The sequence below is a fragment of the Lytechinus variegatus genome, chromosome 4, assembly GCF_018143015.1.
Source record: "Lytechinus variegatus isolate NC3 chromosome 4, Lvar_3.0, whole genome shotgun sequence".
Classification (NCBI taxonomy): Eukaryota; Metazoa; Echinodermata; class Echinoidea; order Temnopleuroida; family Toxopneustidae; genus Lytechinus; species Lytechinus variegatus.
In genome coordinates, this window is record NC_054743.1 from 39,081,698 (window position 1) to 39,106,643 (window position 24,946).

The 24,946-nt window shown below is 36.4% G+C and overlaps 1 protein-coding gene across 1 annotated transcript; it reads left to right on the forward strand.

Moving 5' to 3' along the window:
* Positions 1–3,586: 3,586 nt before the first annotated feature.
* On the forward strand, positions 3,587–24,893 carry LOC121412977 (organic cation transporter protein-like). Its single transcript, XM_041605739.1, has 13 exons — positions 3,587–3,702; positions 8,003–8,167; positions 10,088–10,232; positions 11,271–11,386; positions 12,308–12,411; positions 13,543–13,697; positions 14,351–14,519; positions 15,217–15,355; positions 16,066–16,157; positions 22,061–22,269; positions 23,037–23,145; positions 23,426–23,635; positions 24,147–24,893. The coding sequence occupies exons 2-13, from the start codon at positions 8,018–8,020 to the stop codon at positions 24,286–24,288; spliced, it is 1,740 nt and encodes a 579-aa protein (XP_041461673.1). The 5' UTR covers positions 3,587–3,702; positions 8,003–8,017; the 3' UTR covers positions 24,289–24,893.
* Positions 24,894–24,946: the final 53 nt, after the last annotated feature.

Genomic DNA, 24,946 nt, shown 5'->3' on the forward strand with positions numbered 1-24,946 from the left:
TCAGAGTCTGCATAGCAGACTAGTTTACCATTCTCTCTTTACTTTCTTTTCTTTGTCGTGAAAATTTTTGGACTTCTTGCCCCCCCCCCCCCCCTCCTCCATCTGTACACCAGTGCGGGAAGGTGTGAGTAGAAAGAAAAGAACGGGGAATTTCCGTGAATGAGTGTGTTGTTTTATGAAATTTGTCATCTTTATTTCTTTTGTGGACCTAAAAAAAATTGTATTTTGTTGTAGATTATTATACGCCTACGAATGTGCCAAAGGGCTAGAAATTGTTCTTGATGATTGCTTCCATAATAAAGTAGGGCTATTATTCAATCGAAGGTCTAGCTGCCATGAGCTATGGTCATGAGGTCTGAAAATTGTTTGATATTCCGACTTAAAGTTTGTGATTCTATAAGCCTATGTGATCCTCAACAGGATGGGTATCTACCCTGAACAATTGCTGCGAGCGCGAAAAGGAAGGATATCAAAACAATTGATGCAAGCGCGAAATAAAAAAGGAAGGATATCTAAACAATTGATGTGAGCACGAAAAGAAAGGATATCTAAACAATTATTGATGCGTGCGCGAAAAGGAAGGATATACAATTGATGCGAGCGCGAAAAGGAAGGATATCTAAACAATTGATGCGAGTGCGAAAAGGAAGGATATCTAAACAATTGATGCGAGCGCGAAAAGGAAGGATATCTCAACAATTGATGCGAGCGCGAATCGCACGCTCAAAAATATTGATATTCAGACCTAAAATTTTGACATTCTAATACATTCTGAATACAAGTGATATACCGACCTGAAAAGGGAACACTGAAATCAATTACTGTTTGCTGTAATTCGTGAAAAGAATACCTATCTTCTTGATATTCAGTATCTTTTTTGTAAGCATCATCAAATTGCAATGAAAACCTGAATAACGAGCAAAATGATTTGTGCATATTGATTGTAAAATGGGTTATTCAAAGCTCCATGTTTTCCTTGAAAGCAGATTACCTCCCTGTTTATGCAAACTTATTTATCACGTACCGACGATGAATGTAAACCTGCAGTGAAATATTTAATCTTGTACTTTATAATTTTGATAGTTCTTATTTGATTTATTTTGTTAATTCGCAAGTAGACCTATTTATTCTTTCCATGCATTTTTCTACATTCTTTGAACTTTATATCAGAGGCGTCGATCCTGGGGGGGGGGGGGGTCGCCCCACTAATGGAAATATGGGGGGGGGGCAAACATCGTTTTGCCCCCCCCCCCCCAATAATTCCGGATGTGCAAAAATAAAATAAGATTGTAATGTTCAGCAAGCGAGATTGAGATACACAAATCGTTCTTTATTTCAAATCGTGCTCGGAATGTCCGCTTTTCAGATTGGAATATAAAAATTTTCTGCTCGCACTTCGCGCTCGCATCATTTCTGTAGCAAAAACCCATACTTTTCATGATTTAATAGATGAATACAATGTCCCGTTTTCAGTTCAAAACTCCCGCTCCGATTTGAAATAATCTTTTGTTGGATATATATCTTGTTTTTTTTTCTTCAAAAACGTCCATTAAACTCTCATTTTTTGTCAGATCGAAATATCAAAATTTTTAGCTCGCACTTCGCGCTCGCATCATTTATGTAGCAAAAACCCATACTTTTTCATGATTAAATAGGTGAATAGAATGTCCCGTTTTCAGTTCTAAACCTCAAAAAAGCTCCCGCTTCGATTTGCAATAATCTTTTGTTGGATACATACCTTGTTTTTTTATCAAAAACGTCTATTAAACTGTCATTTTTTGTCAGATCGAAGTATTAAAATTTTCAGCTCGCGCTTCGCGCTCGCATCTAATGTTGTTTTAGATACCAATCTTAATCATCGCTACCAAAAATACTTACAATATCAAGCTTTCAGGTCAGAATGCAAAGAAATTTCAGCTTGCTCTCGGCACTCGCATTATCTGTTTAGTGTGCACGTGATATGTATCCTCATGAGTTACTACAGTCCTAAACAGGTACGCTTTTCCCGTTTTAAGGTCAGTATACTAAAAAATTTCAGCTCGCGCTTCGCGCTCGTATTTATTTGTTGGTGAGATTCGTGTCTGTATCTCATGAGTCATATATATATATATATATATATACATACCTGTGTGTGTGTGAGGGTGGCTGTTTTGTACGATCGAGCGCCTTTGGAACGTTGACTCATGATTTTGCCCCCCCCCATCTGAAAAATGCATCGACGCCCCTGCTTTAATATATGCAATAAACCGAATTGAATTTGAATTTGGAAAATGAGGGTTTTTAGGAGAAAGGAGGAATGCGAGTTAGCGCAGAGAATGAGCTTGGAAGGTTGCGCGCATTTTCAGACTCGAATCTATTTATTTAAATATTTTTGCGTTTCCAGTCTTTTCACTACTATTCGTTATATTTCTTATAACACTGCATTATAAAGGGTAATTAACAAATTCCCGTTGAGAAGTGTGGGTGTTGAGTCACCGCCAAGATGTTTATTGAACTTGGGTTCTAAACTTCGATTTATATAATTGATAATTGACACTAACCTCCTCCATTTTGGTGCGATTTTTTTTTTTTTTTGGCTTTTCATTTTTTGTTCTAAACGAAATCGTATTGGGTGCGAGTTTAAAATTTGTGTACTATTTTCCATATAGTAAAAACTGCAATTTGTTGTTATTTTACATAGGTTTTAATTTGTCTTGTTTCAGCTGTTCAGTCGGCGTGCACTTTTTATCTCACCTTTCCTTTTTTTTCTTATTCTCTTTCTTTCTTTTTTTTCTTTCTTCTTTTCTATCTTCTTTTCTTCCTCTCTTTCTTTTTTTAATCGGGGGGGGGGGGGCTGTCCCCTCCACTTGAAAATTAGGGGGACGCGTCGCCCTGCAGCCCCCCCCCCCTCCGCCCCGTATCCACCGTCTGTGTATACATTCATGTGCTAAAATGTATTATTTGTACAGCCTAGGTTAGCAGCCCGGGTTTGCAGTTAGCATTAAGAAATGAAAATTGGAAGCATATAAAAAGTTCGGTAATGAAATCTCAGATGAGGATAGGAATCAAATGAGAATGAAGGCGAAAAATGACATTCGCACTTCGCCGGACTATGATCCTTGGTTGGGTAACCTATAGACCAGTTCGTAGTTACTTCATGGGCAAATTTGTTCAAATGACCTTTCATTTCTATCATCATGATAGGCAGATTTCAAAGCAAGATCTTACGTAAGCTTGCCTTACATAGCAGGATGAAGAAATTGAATAGACAAGGTGACTAGAATAGCACACCAGTGAACACTTAATGAAGGTATTTGTTGCATTCCTACTTTGAATGCATATCTTAGCATGTTGCACAATGTACTTGACAAACTGTGAAATACCAGTCGTTCGTGGAAGCATTGTTGTTTTTTGTGGATGTAAATGAAAGCGACAATTCAAAAGAATATATGAATAATCAAGACACCAAAGTTGGTGCTTATCTCATTAGATTTTAAAGCACCATAACACTTTAGTACAAATGACCATCTTGTGATCACGCGTAGAATCTTTTGATCATGCGCAGAAAGGAACTACGAACTGGCTTATTGCTTGTGATATGCCTCTATAATGTGGTTTACTTCCGTCGACGCCCGGCGAAACCACCTTCAGATCCGAGTCGACGAAGGTTATGTTTTCTTTCCAATGACCTACCAGTATGAATGTCACTTTATAGACTGTAAGGTGAGCTTTAATCAGTGGTATAACGAGCCCATTTCTTGGGCGGGGGGGGGGGGGGCAGGGCAGAAATGGCACGTATTTGGCAAACTTTATAAAAAGGTACGAGCGAGCAAGCAAAAATTTATGTCACAAATTCAAATTTGTGAGATTTTGACATAATATTCAGAAAACTGATATAATCTTTCACGCTTCTTTCCTTTCTTTTCTTTCTTTGTGTGTGTGTGTGTGAGGTGTGTGTGTGTGTGTGTCTCTCTCTCTTTTTTGGAGAAGGGGGGTAAACGCCCCCAAGCCCACCCCCCATCTACATACGTCACTTGCTGTAATCTTTGATAACTGTAAGCCAAGTGATGAACTTTGAATCTCCCCATGATGATAAACCATGTTCTGGTCTTTCCATGATCTTAACGTAAATAATACAATATTTGTCTGATATATCTCCAACCTATACTTTGTATCTGTGCGGCTGTTCAATTCTTGATCTGTAATTTCATTACTATGTAAGTTATTTTGATTTATAACTTGTTTATACGCTCTCTAAACGTTCTTTAATTCATTTAGCACTTCAAGAACGAAAATGGGGAAACTGTATGATTTTTTTTTATGTTCATTAATTTCTGAAAAAATTTGAAACGGTCGAAAAATTTCCGAAGAAATCAGAAATCGTACACTAGTTTTCAACTCTTCAGATTCTCTATATTTTTATTTTTAAATGTCCAGGGGCGGCACCTGGGTAATTCAAGTTATTCAATGGGGGCTTCTTGAAATTTAATACTAAGCCATATTTTTCATGTTTATATTTTTTCTATTCATGTTTCTTTGTACATTCGTTGTTATTACGGATTATATATTTGGGTAGTGGAAATTTTCAACGAAATAACTCTATCATGTTTTTTAATCTGTTTGTGATGTGGATGATAGTTGATCAAATAATTTCACTGTTTGTAGTGGTGTATCTAGGTATTATATGGCGCCCGAGGCAAACATTGAAGCTGCCCCCCTCCCCCCCCCATCCCGACTGTCAGCTTTCATATTTCCATGATATAAGCAAGCGACGAAGCGACCATGTGTGAAAATTCATTTTAAATTTTAATCAAGGAATGCTATATTTCTAACGCATTCTGGCCAAGAAACTGATTAAAAACACACTGACATTGAACAATAGAGATGATCAAAATCTTGAAATCAAAAAGAAATTTTCTGTTTTCTTTAGTTATAAAGATTGTGAGTAAAATTAAACGAAATCCTGACAAATAATCGAGGCCAAATTTATTAACAACAGTAAAAAATGTTCAACATTTACAAGAATCTTACGAGGTTCCTGAAATTAGAATAGAATATCGGTGCAAGGGATCGAAGCGATCGACCTCCATGGAATCAGGCATTTTCAACCCTCAAACTAAATTCACCTCTGATGCATCTACCCCGTGCAAGTTCTAAATTATTACAGGGTTTGATTTTTCTTCATTTCCAGTTTTTTTCTTAATCTATTTCAAGTTTTTCCCCTCTCAATTTGCCCCACTTAGAATGAGTTTCATTTCTTTTGAATTGAAGTTCAAGCTTTACAAATGCTGCAAATAGGGCCACTGGCCCCTGATCAGTGGCATACAGATGGGGAGGTCTTGGGGTGCTTGCCCCCCCCCCCTCCAACAAAAAAGTCACGACCAAGGGGAAAAGAAGAGAGAAGGATGAAATATTACATTATTCTATGAAAATTGTGTCTAAATCTATCACTAAATTTTATTTTTGCTCGTTCATATTTTGGGGTAAATTTTGCCTCATACACCAGAGGCCTGTTGCACATGAAAGAAAAAAATGTGGCCTCCTCAAAAGCCCATTACGCCACTGCCCCATCCTGCTTATAAAATTGTGATTTCAGAAGTTTTTGTTCCTATTTCACTTGCTTTTACTCAACGTTATTATTATTGGTGATTAATTTGGTCAAATTCTTGTATATCTAGAATCGTAACTCATACTGCACATTTAAAGATAATGTTTTTGGGTAAGAATAATAGATAAAAACAGCCCTAAAATCTCCACTCCCGAGAGTAATCCATTCACAATGGCCATCTTTGTACACTATATCGGGAAAATGAAGGAATTGCGGGAGAGAATAAGAAAAAAATGTGTAATTCGGTGATATTTCTTTCCCCAAGTTCATTATCTGAAGTGTGTATGCTAACCCGAAATACATTAACAATTCATTGGACGCATTCTTTTTAAAATCATTTATTTATGCATAATTAGATATACAAATCAGCACAAAATAGATTATAAAATATAAATGTTTCTCATTTCCTTATTTTTAACTAACGTTTTTACAAAAAAAATAGTCAAATCTCTATACATTTATACATCTCTATCCGACTGTATGTGTTTTACTCTTTGATGTATTTGTGTGTGTGTTTTGAACAACAATATAGTGATCACAAATCATTTAATCGTTTATACTGAACCGATAATTATGCTTACACAGTCTGACCCAAAATAATCAAATATTCATGAAAACCAGAACCTGTAATGATAAGGTCTTTATCAGCCGATAGATTAATTAGTAGAATGTAGATTAGTTGCATCAGTGAAACAAAAGATCAGCAATCATGCAAAATAGGTCTTATATAGTCATGTGAACAACACGTGACAGCAATTGACTGCACACGTGGCCTCTCAAAATTAAGCGCTGTTATTTTTCTCTATTTCAGATTTCAGTGAAAAACCCATGAAGTGGCACTTTTTGAGGGGATATGAATTTTTATTACTTTTCACAAATCCTGTGAAAATACAAGCGACAGCATTATTATCGCGATTATCAATTATAAATTAAATACCCTCTTTCATGCAGGCCTATCGTTTTCTTTCTTTTATATATCTTCTCATATCCCCCCTCACCATTTGACAAATCATATGAGACGTTTGCCCATTGTCTCTCCAGGCCTGTTGCTCAGCCCCTATGTTTACATAATTTTCAGGTTAAGAGGGGAAGGGTTGACTGCTAAAATTAATGAAGTTTTATAGAGGTACTCGTGACAGCTATTTTATGCTCAGACTATTATATATATAAGAGCATAGAGGTATTGCTCCATGATAAGAGGATATCAGATTTTCATTGACGAAGATGATGTTGAATTCCCATTTTTGACAACGTACGGACATTCTTCCCCAAAGAGATTTCTTATTTTGTAAAAGAGAGATTGAGCCCGGGCCAAAATTATTATATCTATATCGGGTTCAACATTCAATTAGGTTCAGACAAGTCCACACTATGATGTTTATATCCAGTGATTAGCACGTGCTTATCAGCATATCAGCAATTAATATTGATATGTATATAGGCATTTATCCTTCACCTTATTTGCTTTGACGGGGTTAATATGTATTTTCACTCAATCAAATCGTATCCTTTTGAATACACCAACTACATCAAGGTTAAATCATAAAAATAGTGAAAAATTGCAAAGCACTGCAATAGAGTCTCAACAATAAAAACAACGATTAACATGAACAAACACGATCTTTATCGTGTTTTGACAGATTAGAACCACCGTAGAATCTATTTAGATAATAATTTGATAAAAACATCTTTTTTATTGGAAAATATATATATGTGAAAAAATATAAAATTGTATATGATCTCGAGGAGATAAAATATCTGGACCCCGTTGCATGAAAGTTACCATTTTGGTAACTTTGCCATCCTATTGTAACTTCCATGGGATCCTGGATTTTGATTGGCTGTTGATCAGCGTTACCATGGTAGTTACCATTGGATGCGACAGTTGCTACAATGGTTACTTTTATGCAACGAGCCCTGATCAGTAAGGAACATTTGATTTCACCCAATTGGGATGAATAAACCAGGAGATAAGATTGACGAGACAATTCATGAGAAGTTCCTTAGTCGGACGTTACCCTCATTGTACATCGTCATGTATATCGGGATGTGGTTTATATCATCTTGTCATTTCACAAATTGTGTGTACCAAGTTTATTTAGAAGGATCGATTCGCATTCATTTAAATAACGGGAAAGCTTTTTAAAGCAGAAACGTTTGGCATTAAAAATACAAAATATTTTAAATGCGAGCGACAAAAACTTCTGAAATTTTCGTGAAAATCTGTTTACGGATACATTTTGTCACAATATTCACGATATTTATAAAATTGTGTCATATCTCACCCTTACTCTACCCTCTTTCCTTTTTTTTTTTTGGGGGGGTGGAACCTTTTAGGGGACTAAGTTATTTGCCTCGATCGTCATAATTATAATGTAATTGTTACTATCATCGTTGTTAACATTATCATTTCAGTGATTATCGGCAAGAATGCGTTTCGACGATATCCTTAATGAGCTGGGGTCGTTCGGCCCTTATCAGAGACGCGTATATTTCGTAGTATGTTTGATGGCTGCTACGACTGCATTTCACTCCATGACACAAGTTTTTATAGCTGGGACTACGGATCACTGGTGTACGGTAAGGAGAAACCTTATCCTTCATGATAGTAGATAATAACTGATAGCAACTAATAAATAAAAAAGTGAAAGTACATAAATAACACATGAAAATCGCTATTAAACTTGATTGAAAAAAAAATCGGATGACTTAGTCCTAAGGTGAAGGTATCGTGGTGTAGTGGTTCAGTCACTTAACTTGACTCGAGGTTTCGAATCCCACCCGGCGCTAATGTCCTTTGTCACTCTTCACCCAGGTGTTAAATATACCCAGTAGGATGTGAAAAGTCAATGTGAGATTGGCATGTGTGCACCGATAAACGATTGCCTATCCAGGATAGCCACCCGGGATTCGACATGAGAACTTTATGTATGGAACAGCGATGGATCCTATGACCGGGGTAATAACAATTACAATGTAAAGCGCTTAGAAACCAAATTATGAAACGCTTTATAAATGCAACTTTTATCATTAGGATTATAGAATAAATGACGGGGATTTGCAACAATTGTAAACCAACATATAAGCCTATATTTATGGTAATAAAAGCTGGATTTATAAAGCGCTGTTTGCCTAAGGATACAAAGCGCAGCTATTATTACCCCTACCATCACCGGCGCTCAGTGCATATAGAATAATAAAATGCTTTATCGTCTGTGTAATCATAACATTCATGTGCGCTTATATTTGATGAAAGGGCCTTCAGAATGGAATGTCTTTGTTTGGACTATGAGCGCAAACATCGATGTGTTTTTAGTAGGTGTTCGAATACTTTATGTTTTTAGAAAGAAATTCTGTGTATGAATGGGATGAATGCACACTCTTTGTATCGTTTCTATAACCATTTAAGGTAAATTCTTTCTATGTTAGGTTGAATAATACATATGAATTTGAATTCGAATTCGTATTTACTATTTCCAACTTAAAAAGAGAGTGTATTTCCGGTTAAACCCTGTGTTAACGGAGTAACCTACAAGGAACACATTACACGCGTTCTAATATTCTTCCCACGTCTGTCAATATAGCCTGTTGATTATGATGATAATGATCATGATAATGAGGTTGATAATGATGGTAATGAAAGAGATGATGATGATTATCATCATCATGATTATTACCATGATATGATGAAGTGATGATGGCAATTATGATGATTATGATGATGAGAACGACGACGACGATGATGATGATGCTGCTGCTAACGATGATGATGATGCCGGTTGCCTTGCTGGTGGTGTTGATAACAGTGAGCATGGTGATGATGATGATGATGATAATGATCTTTTGTTTGTTTATGTTGATGTTATAACTGTTTAATCACCATTAATTTGTTTTATTTCAACCAATGCGCGGAACCTAGGGGGATTGGCCTCGATAGGTCTTTGGCCTTTGTCAATCCCCTACATCTACTGCATGTTGGTTCTACTCTTTCCATTTTGTCATTATATTGATTTTTTTATGTATTGATTGTTATTGTTCATGTAATATTGTATGTTGTATATTTTTAATGGATGTGAATAAAGTGAATTGCAAATTGAATTGAATATTGATAAATGTTGATGATAATGATGTTGATGGTGGTGATGACAATGGTGATTAGGAAGGATGGAGACTTATGAATTTTTTGGCGATAATATGATTGTGGTGATAAAGATGGTTACTATAATAATTGATGAGGCTTATAAAGATGACAATGATGATAACGGAGATGCTGATAGTAAGTGTTGGTGGTGGTGATGATGATAACAATGATGGCGGAATTGCTGATGATGGCGTTGGTCCTGGTGGCGCTGGTGATGAAATCGATATTGATATGAATGTAAAGTAAACGGCGAAAAGTTACAGATCACTCCATTATTACCGGGTCAAGATGTGACCATACCTCCATCAGTTATGACATTCTAAAAAGAGATGATGGTTTTCATAAATCTCTTGAATCAGGCTGAGTATTGGGAGGATGAGAACTGCACTGAATGGAATCTATCTGTCGAGGATTGTGAAGAGGCAAAGAAGAATGGCAGTATACCAACCAGTTACGAAGACGGGGATCTTGTTTACGATCAGTGCGATATGTACAATATCACAGGTAAATAATGATGGTCTAGAAATGCTTGTCTAGCCCTCCAAAATACTACATTTGCACAATATAAAAAGTTTGATACGATTTCTGTACTAATTTCATTATTTTATCGATTTGGTGTGGTTTTTGTGGAGCAACATGCAAAAATGCTCCTCTTAAAAGCAATCATGAATGATTGAAAAGGAAAAAAATATATATAAATAAATAGATACAATCCTGCATAGAACTTTCCATAAATGCTGAAGTATTTTTTTTTAATTCTGAGTGACTTGATAGGGAAACAAATATCAATAAATCAACGAAATCATACACTCTAAAAAGGGTGTTTACCCAATATTGGGTAAAATGGGAACATGTATGTTGGTTGAGTAAAAGAACCCCCAACCCAATTTTCTTTTATTTTACGCAAATTTTGCGTTAAAGTAGCACACTGTGGGGTAAAAAATACCCAGCAAACATGCATTGTTTCAACCATTTTTATAACTGATTTCATTGTTTCTCCTTTAAGTTATATATAATTTATGCTGGTATTAAGTTAGTGAAAAAGTCCAAATATGAAATGTAAAATATTATGTGTTTTGAAATGTTAATTTGAAATGTTATATATTTTTGTTCATGGAATCAGAATAAAACAATATGAAAAAAAAAAAAAAATATATATATATATATATATATATATACATGTATATACTTGAAGATCGGTCCGGGTATGAACAGGGTCGTGGAGCATTAGTTTCTTTGCACCAGCGATGAACGTTGGCAATGCATGACGACATATTGATAATAAAGGGAAGCACAAAACCCAGTCAAAAAAAAAAATTGTTCCCTTTCTACCCAGTATTGGGTACAATTATTTTACTAAGTGTTTTTACAGTGTAACTAATTGTATATTAAATGGAGATACGATTAAAAAGAGCTCCGTATAACTATAAGCGAACGTTTAAAAAAAATCATGAAAATATAGCAAATTCTCAGTAAAAACAAAGGCCTACATTTTTTTTACATGTTACTTTAAGTGTATATGGTTCTACATTTGCCACATAGGCATGGAATTCGACCCATCGTATGACTCATCGATGAATGGTACAGCCGAAACCATCCCGTGTCAAGATGGATGGGAACACGATAAAAGTCAGCTGAAATCATCCATTATACAAGATGTAAGTTTTCACTCCTAATCAAGATATGAATACCTAATCGTCGATAAGCTCAGTACAGTTCGATATTTTAACCAACTCTTCACTTTAAAAATGAAGTGCTAATTTGGCACTTACAGTGCTTGTATAGTGACTGCACTACGAGTGCCGACTTTCTAGTTTAAATTGGAACTAGAAAATCAGCACTCGTAGTGCAGTCACTATGTAAGTGCTAAATTAGCACTTCATTTTTTACAGTGTTCCATCATCAGTTACTTTATTTGTTTATGAATAGATTTGTATCTCGTTTGATACTTAATTCTATTGTTATTTTATGTTCATCTGCCCTGATGGGCCAAAAAAAAATACTATGGCTAATATACGTCAAGAGCTCTCTTTGATTTATACTGTAATTTCAATTGATAAATAAAGACTGAAAGAATAAAAAGGCGGTGTTTATTTGGTATGTACTTTTCTTTTATTGCATTGGTTCGTAGTGCAAAACAAACATTAACTCTAAGAGGTCTACATCGAATGAATTGCACACGATTTCTTAAAAAATCATTCATTTTCATCGTTATACCGTAATAATCTCTGAAACTTTCAAAAGGGATTATTGAAGTTTATTGCCCAATAATTGAGGATTTCATCAAGACATCAAGACATCAAGACTACAGTAAAACGTTGGGAAGATATTGAGATATAGATAGGTATAAAGACAGACAGACATATAGATAGATAGATAGACGTAGATAGATAGATAGATAGATAGAGACAGGGAGAGAGATGGGAGGAGAGGGGGAGAACGTGGAGAACCTATGACTCACAATTGTGACCTGAGTTTAACGAGGCAACCATAATTAAGTATCCTTGTCACCAAATTTAACATTGTTTCCCTTGAAGACATTCTCCTGCTTCATTCAATTTTCATATCTAATTTTACAGTGGGATCTAGTATGCGACAAGAAAAACCTACCGGACTATGCCCAGTCGGTATTTTATGTTGGTTATTTAGTTGGATCTATTGTATTTGGGGTTCTTGCAGACAAGTAAGTTCATTTTTTTGTTATGTACATAATAATTCATTTATTCATTCATCTGTTTATTTATTCGTTTGTTGATTCATTTATCATTCAACTTTTGAAAGTTGACATGCAGGAGTGGCTCAAACCTTGGTCAAAACAATTTTCGTCAGGCAATCTTTTCGTGAAGTATCTCTTTGTTTAGATTTGTTTAGTTTTCAATCGATCAGACTTCACTGATCATTGATCATACTAGGACCAGTCACTGATCTTAAAATTTTTCAAAAACTACTTGAAGACAGCTCTGTAGCGTAGTAAAGGGCATCCATGGTAAAAACTGTTTGAATTATAGATATATATTTCAAGCTACGCATTTCAGACTTGGGTCATACACAGCCGTACAAACTACACGAGAAAACACATTTCCTGGAAGAATATGGAATATTTGACTGTTTTATATCATTTTGTTTTTGTTGATGTTGCTTGCACACCTTTTCTTATCCTTGTCGAATTTTCTTTCTTTCTTCATCCATGGCCGAACGTTTTTTGTCGATAGCATAAAACTTTTGAAGAAGTGATTCTGAAAAAAGATTGACGCACTTACCATATGCTAAAAACTTGGTTTTTTGTTTGCTTGTTTTTTTCTTTCTTTCTTTCTTTTATTCTTCCTTTCTTTCTTTCTTTTTTCTCTCTTTCTTTCTTTCTTTCTTTCTGTTATTTCTTTCCTTTTTCTGATCACCTCACAATTTACATGATCTATTGATCATGGCACTTGGAATTGGAAGTAGAGGTACACTGAGGGCGCCTAAGCACCCCCCCCCCCCGCAGATTTTCAGTGCATAACATGCTATAATACATAACTGACGTAAATCATCTTAATTTTAGAATTTGCTATATTGCTTTGCTTTGCTATTTGCTTTGCTATTTTTGTAAAAATTTGCGCTGAACAAAATCATAATCATTTCGGAGTAAGAGTCTGTTCTTTTTTGCTCATCAATACCTTGTTAGCAAGACAGCATCCTATCTTTAATAATCGTTCCCAAGCCCCTACTATTTATCATACAAAGTACTTATTTCTTCTGTAAGAATTGTCAGCTCCTCGTCGTTTCACAACATTGTTCTACTCAAGCATTTTTATTCATTTTCTGATCACATTAGAATTGGGCGATATCCCACCCTGTTTATTTGCCTCGGTGTCCAGGCTGGATTTGGAGTACTGGTTGCTTTCTCGCCTAACTATTGGGTGTACATCGTCCTTCGTTTCTTCCAAGCGGCTGGCAACAAGGCTGTGCTACAAGTTGCCTTCGTCATTGGTAATATTGAATTTTGATCATAATAATTAAAAAAAAGTATTGACTGTCAATATACCCCAGTCTCTCTTATGAATCCCATTAACTGTCAGTGTCAATGGTCTCGCCGTATCACTCTCTATCGGTCAATTCTTATACATTTTTTCTTGAAGTTTTCTTTTCCATGCATATCTTCCATCTGTTTAGCTTGTATATTACACAGGAGCTGATTTAGATGGCGGAATGGGCGCACCCCGTAAAATTTGAAATTCTATAATGATGTAGCATTTAGAATGCATTACTTGGGCACCCTGTAAAATTTGAAAATGCGTAATTGTTACTTTTAAAAATAATTCTTTTGCTTGTCAAATTTTTCAGGAAGATTTGCACCCTGTTAAAATCCGACTATTGATCCGCGCCCGATATTTGTTTCGCATTCAAAATCATTCCTATTATAATCAAGAGATTCATGAGGCCCCCAAAACGTGTTAAATCTTAATTTGCAGTGTTTTTAGAATATCATTGTTACTTAGACAGGGTAGGTAAAGGGAATGGGAATACAGGAGAAGCTAAATGATGTACGGGCACTTTACACAATCTACGGATAATTCTTGACATGTCATTTGGTTTCAAATAAGCCCGGTTCTTCCAACTTTCTTTTCTTGATGATAATACAGGTGTGGAGTTCGTCGGACCAAAATGGCGAACAGTAACCGGAATAGCCATCCAGATTTTCTTCGCCTTGGCCTACATGCTTCTTGCCATCATTGCTTACTTTGTCCGCTACTGGAGGACGCTCCAGATTATCATTTCTGCTCCTCTCTTTCTTTTCTTTTTGCTCATGCCGTAAGTTCTTATAGACTCTCTCCTTACCGTCTCTTTAAAAATGAGTGCAATATTTTGAACTCGCTTCTCATCCCCTTGATAGTGACGTTAACGGTCGCTAAACTTAGACTAAATACAGTGTGAACACAGGGTGAAAGTGGCTCTTAATCTAGTGAAATTCACTTTCTTTGAGGAGTTAATTGTTCACTTGAGTTTTTTAATAGAATATTGTACGGTCTATTACGGTGATACAGGGACCAATTCGATTTCCGATTTCTTGTCGCCAATAGGTGAAAATGTCAAGTGATAAACATAATGGAGAACTCGGCGAGATAGCAAACCTTGTCATGACCACATGATCCCAGGCACAGATCCAGAAAAATAAGACAATGAGGATACTATGACCCCACCACTCAGGCTCCAATTTCTAAACGTGTTTTTTCCGCTCTTGTGTCCGTTTATATAAGAAAAGAAGAATGAAATGGGCATCTCCCAAAGTGATTTCCTGTTTTTTTTTTCGTTTTCGTTATGCTTATCAATTTTTTAAATATTTTTATTTTCATAAGGAGGTGAAAATTATCGATTTTAGAATGATAAACCGTTTTCTTGCTTTTATATAGGAAGATATAAATGTAAAACATAAATTAGTGCAATCACTCCATTAAAGTTCGCTTCTGCTACATTGGAATAAACCTTTTTATTTATAATTTCTCACAAGTTTCATTCCAGAATCAGCACGTTGGCTTCTCTCCCATGGTAATAGCAAGAAAGCTGAGAAAATCATTCACAAAGTCGCCAAGGTCAACAAACGAAAACTACCGGATCCTCTCTTTACAGAGGAAGAAGTGAAAGAACAGGTAGGTTTGAGTCGTGTTGCCATGGTTACTGGAATTATATCACGTATAAATAGGTTTGATGTATCTTTTGAGGATGTGAGGGGCTTAGACGCTGTAGCCAATCATAAGATAATTAATTCATGAAATAAGATGGGCCCTTTAAAGTATGTTTATACATCTTTGAAATCTTCCTTCTTGTATCTGATGACCAACCACATAAATTGGAAGAATAAACAGAAAGGGCCGAATTTGAAAGAAAGAAATTTCTAATAAACATTAAAAGAACTAGGCCTTTTTATGGAAGGTCAGTCAAAAACGGACACTTAGAGCTACGAGAAATAGGGTGTTTTTATTTCAAAATTCATTTTTCCGATGGGGTTTTTTTTATATTCAAATACAAAGAAGGGGGACACATGTGGAGCGTTATGGCCCAGTGGATTTGGTTTCGAATCCCAGACATGGCGTAATTTCCTTCAGCAAGAAACTGATCCACAATGTGCTGCACTCAACACAGTTGAGGTAAATGGGTACCGGTAGAAAGTAAATCCCTAAAAAGCTGTGTGCGCTATGAACGCCTAGCTTAGCCGGGTAATATAGGAGCGCCTTGAGCACCAAACAAGGTGGATATGTGCGCAATATAAATACCCTATATTATTATTATTATTATCATCATCATCATTATAAACCCCTCCCTCACTGTCTTTTATTATAATCTGTGTGTAACATTCTAGGAAGCTGCAAGCCTAGCCCCTAAAGCTGGTATCCTCGATCTTTTCAGGACACCTGTCCTTCGATGGAGAACTATCAACTTCATTTACAATTGGTGAGTAATTGTCCTTCATCGCAAAATCTTAATAAAAATAAAACAACAACAACAACAAAGAAAAAATAGCAAATCTTACACAGCAACGCCAAACACTTGCCAAAAGTTAAGTTGCATTGATTCATATCTTGGTTGTTATTCCTCAATAAATTATGATCAGCTCCTCTTTATAGTAAGACAGGCAGGTTCCGGAATATTATTATGTATGAATTGACATGGTATTAAAAAGATTATAATTATATAAAGTTTCGTAATATTACAAAGCATGCATGCATGATTTTCCTTGTTTACGAATTATATATTTTAACTTTAATATGGGTTATCTGTTTTATGTTAATGGGGCAGTGCCCTAATAATGGTAATGCACAATGTGCCCGAATATAGATTCTACAGTAAACATAATAAACTTTTTAGTGTCTTTTCTGAATCAAAAGTAAAATGAAGCTTTTCGTGATTCCTCCAAATTGAACGGGAAAACAATTAAAAAGGGAAGCAAAATCACAAAAAATGCAACATTATTTTGCTTGAACATGCAATAAAAACAAAAAATCTTAACCATTATGACGTACAGAACAAGTTCGGTTACTGACTCCATAGAAACTGCTTTCGTCACAATTATCAACGAGTGAGAGCCTGTTTTAAGCGCATCTTTTTCATAACGCGGAAAATGACTGGTTGAAAGTTGGACGCCTTGGAGTTCCGACGAAATATAGGACGCTTTGATTGGACCGAAGTTTTATGACGTCACATCCTGCGCACTCTGTGAAGCGAATGATGATTATGTAAACAAAGAATTGAGTATTCGCATTCACTTGTGATTATATGCACTTCATCTTATTGACGTTGCTTATATCTGAGTTTATATTATCGAATCTTCGATCATTGGACTTTCTTCAAAACCTGAAATCATGGATAAAGTGGTAAGTTTTTTCTGTTTCGTCAGTTGCAAAATTTTTAATAGATAAATTAAATCATTGAGCTAATCTCTCTATCATACTTGGGCAACAATCCGCAACATCCAACATTATTTAGCCCAGTTCCGTTATCCTTGATGATAATGAGATTCAAGAGATAATCTAACATGATAACATACATGTAGGTGTAAGACAATTATTTTGGCTTTCTTAGATATCTAGGTCAATGACTTAAATGAATTGACCTAAGCCTACTTTTATATTAGGTGGTGATTTCATTTTGAAGTTCGTTCCAATTTTCTTCAAAAGACAGGAAAGAGTTTGTTTTAAAAACACTTTACATTAATTCTTAACTTGGTATGTATCAACAAAGTTGTATGAAGGCTAGCACATTTTGTAATTTTTGAAAAAATAATCTGTAGAAGATAAATTTATATTATCCATTAAATGCAAGTATAATATTGTAAGCTAATAGAGATAAAATAAGCAAGTATTTATCTAAAGGTAAGAAATAACCCACATCAAACACACAAATTGAATACTGTTTACATTATGATTATGCGAATTTGGTTAATATTGTCTTCAAAGGACAAGACAGATTTTGTTTTAAAATATCTTTTTCTTTAATACTTAACTTGATATATGTATCAACAAAATTGTAGCATTGATATTTATTTCAATTAAAACAGAATAATTTTCAAGAAATTTATTAGAAAAATAACACACCATCGGCGTTTCGATCTAATTAATGTGTTTGTAGGATACCTTCCTTTTTTCTTTAATTAAATTTGTGAAAATAAATAATTGCATACAAATGAAAGCTTTTCTAAATTTTTGTTACAATATTCTTGTTCTGCATCACCTATAACCCCCCCCCCCCCCCTCAGCGACAAAGCTACAAATTTATTTATGTAGATCAGACTTGCGTGGTATTTTAGTATAAAAAAAAGAATATTTTCCCTTTTTCCTCCCCATTCGTTGACAGACTATTCAACCCTCTATCCTGCCCAATGAGGAAGACGAACCTGTTACCAGTGTACTCTGTTGTCCTGGATTCTTCAAGGTTCCCAAAATTTGCTCCCTGAAGTCATTCAGACGGACATTTCGCCGCCATTCACCCAAAGTCGTTCCCGCCATTATTGAGACGGATGGGAGTTCATCATCGCTCTCTGATCAATCTGAACAAGGGACCCCAGTGACCACATCATCAAGCAATGGACTAAGAAGGCATTGCTGGGAAGAGAAGGCCACCACTTGTTCTACTGCAGAAGAGCAATCCAACAAGAGCTTATCAGAAAAGTGCCAAGAGCTGTCGAAAACTGTTTCAGCAGCCATAGGACACTTACCCAATTGCTCAAAGCTCAAATGCATCCACTCCCGATGCGAAGGGGCATGTGGATCCAGTCAGGCAGGAAATGACTTCAATGAGAGTTCTAGGGCATGCTCTCTTCTTCTTCGTGCAATGACCTTGAGTCATGCTCTTCATGATGGCATCATCTCCAGCCTGAACCTGTGGAAGGTTGTTGGAAACAAGCCGTTTTCCAAACCCGGAGACTGCAAAATGACGAATTTAGAGTACGAGGAGAAGATCACCAAACCCATTAGGAAGAGGATGAAGGAGATCATCAAAGACCTGCGTCTACAGATTGCCCTTGTTGACGAAGTGTTGCAGAGGGCCGATGCAGCATTGGAAGGAAAAACTTTTCCCAAAGTAAGTATCTTTACGATCTTTCTCAGGTTAAACATTAATGTATTCTTATATTTTTGATATTCCTGATTATTAAAAAAAACAATTTCTCATTACTTAGGAATCTATCACTTTTATCATTAGTGAAAAATAAATCTAATTGATATACGCTTTCCTACTTCAATAAATAATGTGATTTGAGTCACAATTTAATAAAAAGATGCTTTCCCCTTGTCAGATTGTATTTACTGAATAATCTACTAAAGACACGCAATATATTTTGTTTCTCTCTTCCAGAAATTTGCTGCAACAAATGACTACTTCAAAGAGTTTCGAGAAGTGGCATCCAATTGCATTCCCTCAAAAGTCTTGGCAGACTTTGCTCGAGTTGTTTCCGCCACCCAGATGCTTATCAACAAATCCTCTTTTCTCTCTGATCGCCTGTCTGCTCTCGGCCCGGACATCCCATTGACAGTAAAGCAGCCGTTCCTCCACACATCTGCTGACGGCATAACCTACAAGGGCTACACCATGGAGAAACGATTTACAGGACTAACCAAGGAACTTATTAGGTATCGTAAAGCGATGCTCTACGTATCAGACGAGATCAAGACCTTGGATGGTAAGCTGAAGAAGCAAGCTATGAAGGATAAAAAAATAGCTCTTAAGATGAAACTAGGAAAGAAGAAGTGCCCAAAGTCTAATCGCACTGCTGCCCAGCTTAACATGGCCAAGGTTCCAAGCAGCAGAGTCATCAGCATAATGCCAAGCATCGAAGAGGTCGAGGAGGCGGAGTGAAACTCGCGAAAGGCGGTTATAGTAAGACTGACGAGGAAAAAAAGAGCTGTTGCTCCGTATCTCATGGCTAAGGTCCTATGAATAAGTCATCGTTGTAGCACCGATCATCAAAGTGATATAGGAGGCAGAGTGGAAGTCGAGAAACGATGGGCACAAACTTCTATTTGGAAAGACTTGACTTCACGGGAAAGGCAGTGTCCAAAATAAGTTTCACCTGGCCGAGGTTCCAATGAAGCAAGTCATCACCGTGATGCCGATCATCAAAGTGATGGAGGAGGCAGAGTGAAACTCAAGAAAGGGTCAAACACAAACTTCTGTTTGAAAGGCTTGACTTCATGGAAAAGAAGGTCTCCAACATATTCTGTGATTGAGAAAGGATATGTTATCCTGCATCAACGCTTTACTGTGAAAAGCGGACATCCTGGAAAAAGGAGTTTCCTAGAATGTCTTTAGAGCTCATAAAGAGCTTCAGAGATAAAAAGCTCCCAAAGACACCTGACATCTAAGCTTTCGATCAACCATCCTGCAATGGTTACTGATAACTAAGAATCTACTCGTAGCGTGATAACTTCCAAACAAAATGCTGGGATTAAAAGCAGTCCAGCTGCAAGAGGTGGTAGTGACAACCATTCATGGAAATACTAATTAGGGGCAGGGAAGCGGTTGATCATTAACAATTTCAACAGATATTAAAGTAAAGCCTTTTGAAGAGGAAATCAATTTTTGCAGAAACACTTGTCACCGTCGAATGTGATACATGACCACGGATCATTCAACATACTCTTCACTAAAAATTGATATATGCTTACTGGAAGGTGAATGATAACGAATTCAGTTGCAAAAAGTAACGGAAATAAACTACAATAAAAGGCAAACAAATTGTGTTATTACTGTTTGATTGATATTAACTGTGCTCTTGCTTATTTTATGTAAATTGAATGAATGAGACGTATTATAATCTATTTTCTTTTTTTAATCAACCGTTTATTATCATAATTACTTTTTTATATGTAAACATACGCTACCGCGTACAGATAGGGGTGGGGGCAATAGACACTCCACAATTGTCATGACTAGGGGAAAAAAGAGGAGAAAACATCAAGGAAAGTAAAAAGGTGAAATGTGACATAATTTCTATTTTATGTCAAAATTCATCGCAAAATTAGACATTTGTTTTTAAAAAATATAAAAAAATTCGCTCGCATCTTTCTTTAGAAATTTTGCCCCTTACGTAATGTGTAACCCCTCAAAGTGTTTGACCTATTATACCAATGCATAGAGACGAAAAACAATGAAAAAGTGGAAGCTCATTTAATGCCTACAAGTTTGAATTGTTTTAATGTTTGAATTACCCTATATAGGCTGCTCTTTACAATCTTGTGGTGCCATTAGTTTGGGATCCAACGCTGCATAAATCGATTAGAATCACTTGTTTACTGACGATATAATATGATCCAAAACAAATTCATTACCAGTGGCGTAGGAAGCCCCCCCCCCCAGGTGATGCAGTTTACATTGCAAATACTGATGACCAGTCCAACAACATTTTCAGAAGAATGTTACTACTCAGTATTCCCATTTTTTCAAATGAATAAAATAATTGAAGGAATATCGCAGGTTTGTTGTATTATTTAACTTCAATTCATTGACAAGAAAACATTTGCTTTATTCCAATGGACATTTCGTTCATATGAAATATATATACAAATTAATAATTTCATAAATGTAATACAAAAACAATGAATTTAAAAGACGGTATATAAAGGGGGAGGAAGGCAAGAGACGAGAAGAATAGAGCATAGAGAGGCAAGCAATTAGCACGTACAATAAGAACGGGCATGGGCTTCAAATGAAAATGTCCTAGGAGTAAATTTAACGCAAATTTTAATAAAGCAACTTTTATTTGTATTGATTTCCTGCAAATGATTTATTTATTAATTCTCAAAATATTAGTTTTGGCATATTTTAAACGTGTTAAAAGTTACCTCATCCCTTTTCGTGCTTGACTTATATTCGGGGGCTCCAAATGGCAGATTTTCCATAAATAGGCAAAAAAAAAACTGAAAATGGCTGGGGTGACTTTGGCAGCCCCAGAGGGGAATATGATTCGCCGTTCCAGCACATCTTTAGATGTAGCTGATAAAGAAAAGCTTACTCTTTCATCCCAGGTGTTTTCAAGAAAATTACAGTGTCTATAGCCGAAACACCATTTTGCCACAATGGGGGCTCCAAAAAAGCCCAATATTTTAATAGTTAACTACGGATAAGGGTGGGGGTACCTTCGACAGGCTCCTTGAAAATCCAGGATGGCCGCAAAAAATACCAATTTAGAACCCCATGGGACACGAGTTGGCCGAAGGAACATCAAGATTCATTATCTAGACACTTCAGGCAATACATATAAAAGTTAGTCAAAAAATATATCCCGATGGTGCACGGGAACCCCCATTTCCGACTAGATTATTTTCTCTTTTCTTCTATAATCAAAATTTCGACCCTCGCAGGATGGTGAATAACATGGTATACTATGGATTGACCTATAGCAGTGGTGACCTCGGGGTCAACGTATACTTGAACTTCTTCCTGTCCGGTGCAGTCGAGATCGTCGGTTACGTGGCAGCCATATTCGCCATCGATTTCTTTGGTCGTCGGCCAAGTATTGCTACTTTCCTCATCATTGGCGGCTCTGCTTGCCTCATCAATATCGGTCTACGTAAGTGGCAGTTCTTGATTCATGCATTCTATTTTTCGAATATAATTCGTGGTGTTTTCAATCGAAATTGAAATTTAGCCCAGGTGAAAACCCATTTTATAGGTAATGTCCGACATTATTCTACGACCAATGCTCGTCTGCTACTGAATCGAATGCGTCGAGATGAATAAATGACGTCTGATGATTCAACCACTCCCCCACCGCGTCTCTGATTGGCTGGAAGTTGGATTGAGCATATTTATGGTTGTAGAGATTGGCGTACAGGCGAAATCCACACGATGTTACAACACGGTGCTCGATACCGTTCAGCTCCTCGAATATACATGTATCACCGTTGCAACTTCCCGTATGTAATCTTAAAAGTATATTGGGAATCGATAATCGTGAATATCATCAGCAAGAGATCAAACGTCATCTCCCCCTTATCGTTATTATTTTCAATTTCTCTCGCGCTCCTTTCCTTTTCTTACCGGTTATGTATTGGCTCTCATAATAGTCCCTACCACCAATTCCGATATACCCCAACCACACTCCACTTCTTCTTTCTTTCTTTCTCTCTCCATTTTGTTACCCCGCCTTTTATTTTTTGTTTCAGAAGTTGCGTCATAAGCCATTCATTTTGACTTTTTGAGGGTAGAAATTTGGATTTGATAAATGCAAGCGAGCGAAGCAAGTGGTAGGCCTATGCTAGTGTTTGACTGCTCCCCCAATGTCACATACCAGTGCTCCATAACCCTGATGTTATATCTGTCTTTGTTTTTCATCAGCAATTGGAGCTTGGAACACAGCGGTTGCCTTGATAGGTAAATCAGCCATATCGGCTTCTTATTCCATCGTCTATGTCTACTCAGCAGAGTGCTTCCCTACTCCAGTCAGGTAGGTAGATTTAATCATTTCAATCGAAGCCTACCAACAATATTTCTTGAGAGGACTTGAATTCATGAAATAATAAATGATCAAGGATCATATATATCAGCTCTCAGAAAGTGACTTGAAATGGAAGCTTTTGTAGTAGGTCCATGGTTTTACTAGTAATTGAAAAGGGTTTTTTATTATTATTTTATGTAACTTGGATAAGCAATTAAATTTTTCGTTTATTAAAATTCATTCTAAATGAATAGTTTTGATTAACCCATATCCATTTCCATTATCATAGGAGCGTTGGTGTGGGCACCTGTTCGATGATGGCTCGTGTGGGTGCCATTGTTTCACCCCTGATTCTCATCCTAGGGGACTACTATTACTCCGCTCCTCTTATCATCTTTGGGACCACTACCATCTTGGCTGGGTTTCTTTCCCTTCTCTTCCCCGAGACGCGAGGCAAGAAACTGCCGGAAACCATTGAAGAGGGGGAAATCTTCGGAACGTAAGTTGATACATTGTCTAGCATTTCTGTAGGGGCGGCGCCACGGCAAAATGATGAGGCCCTTTTTAGTTCTCAACTGAATAAAAGGGGTATTAACATAACTTTTGGGGGGCCTTCCTTTCCTTCTCCTTTATTCCCTTTCTCTTAATTTATTTGTTCTCTCTTTTTTTATCCAATTTAGAAATAACTAGTAAGGGGTGGTCGACGATTACCCGTGCATATATTATGACTGTAAAAGTTCAAATTCCTCCTTGGCCTAACAATGGCAGTCTAACTAAGGGAATATTCCCTAATATGATATGGCTATCATGATACAGATATTTCATACATATATCAATGTCGCATTTCAAGTTAACTTTGAGCAGACGAAAAGAATAAAAACATATATGACAATTGAACTATATCTCCAGTTTTGTTGTGTAAGATGCTGAATAGGCCAAACGATGGTGTGTTTGTTATTTTCAAATCAAGTCATTCTTGAAATTCTCTATTTTTTTCCATGTTTTCATAGGAAAGCTTATGATGACAAAATAGCAGCTGACGAGCTGGCGAGGGAGAAAAAAGAAAACGACGTCACCGAAATACCCCTCGATGACATTTCCAATGGAAAAGCAAATTCGAACAAAGCTTTCGAATCAGACAACGCCGTTTAGACATCTTTAATTCTACGTGGCAGTAAAACCGATAGACTTTATGGAGTCTGAACAAAATGACCTCAGACCAATTAGGCATTGGCAGACAATTCTCACCCCACGCAAGATACACCTGCATGTGTTGCACCTCCACGTCCTCTCCACATATGGCTGTCTTATCTTATAATCTCCCCCAAAACAAAAAATGAAGTGTGGTAGCGCTTGTTCATTTAAAGAACATTATATTTTTTCTTGATTTTTAAAATTGTATTTGATTATTGTTATCAAACATTTTCAGGGAGATTCGCTGACTTTTTAAAAGTCTCTTATAATTATGTAGCTAACGATGAACTAAATACCGTTGGTGAAAGCAACGAAGTAGACTATATATTTCGAGACTAAAATGTGCTGTTGCTCTTACCATTATTTTGTTGTTCATTATCAATTTATCATCGTTTTTCTTGTTTGTCATAAAATCATCATCACTATCATCATCATCATTAGACGAGCACACTTACTCGCATCATAAACGTTCTTCCGTCTTTTGTCATCGTCACTGTTTGATAAATGAAGCTTTTGTGTCATTAAGCATTTTATAACTGAGGAATCTATTCAGCTTTGACATTTGAAAAATATATATATGGCAGTGAGTCCAAACTTCGCGCGTGTCCATACTTCG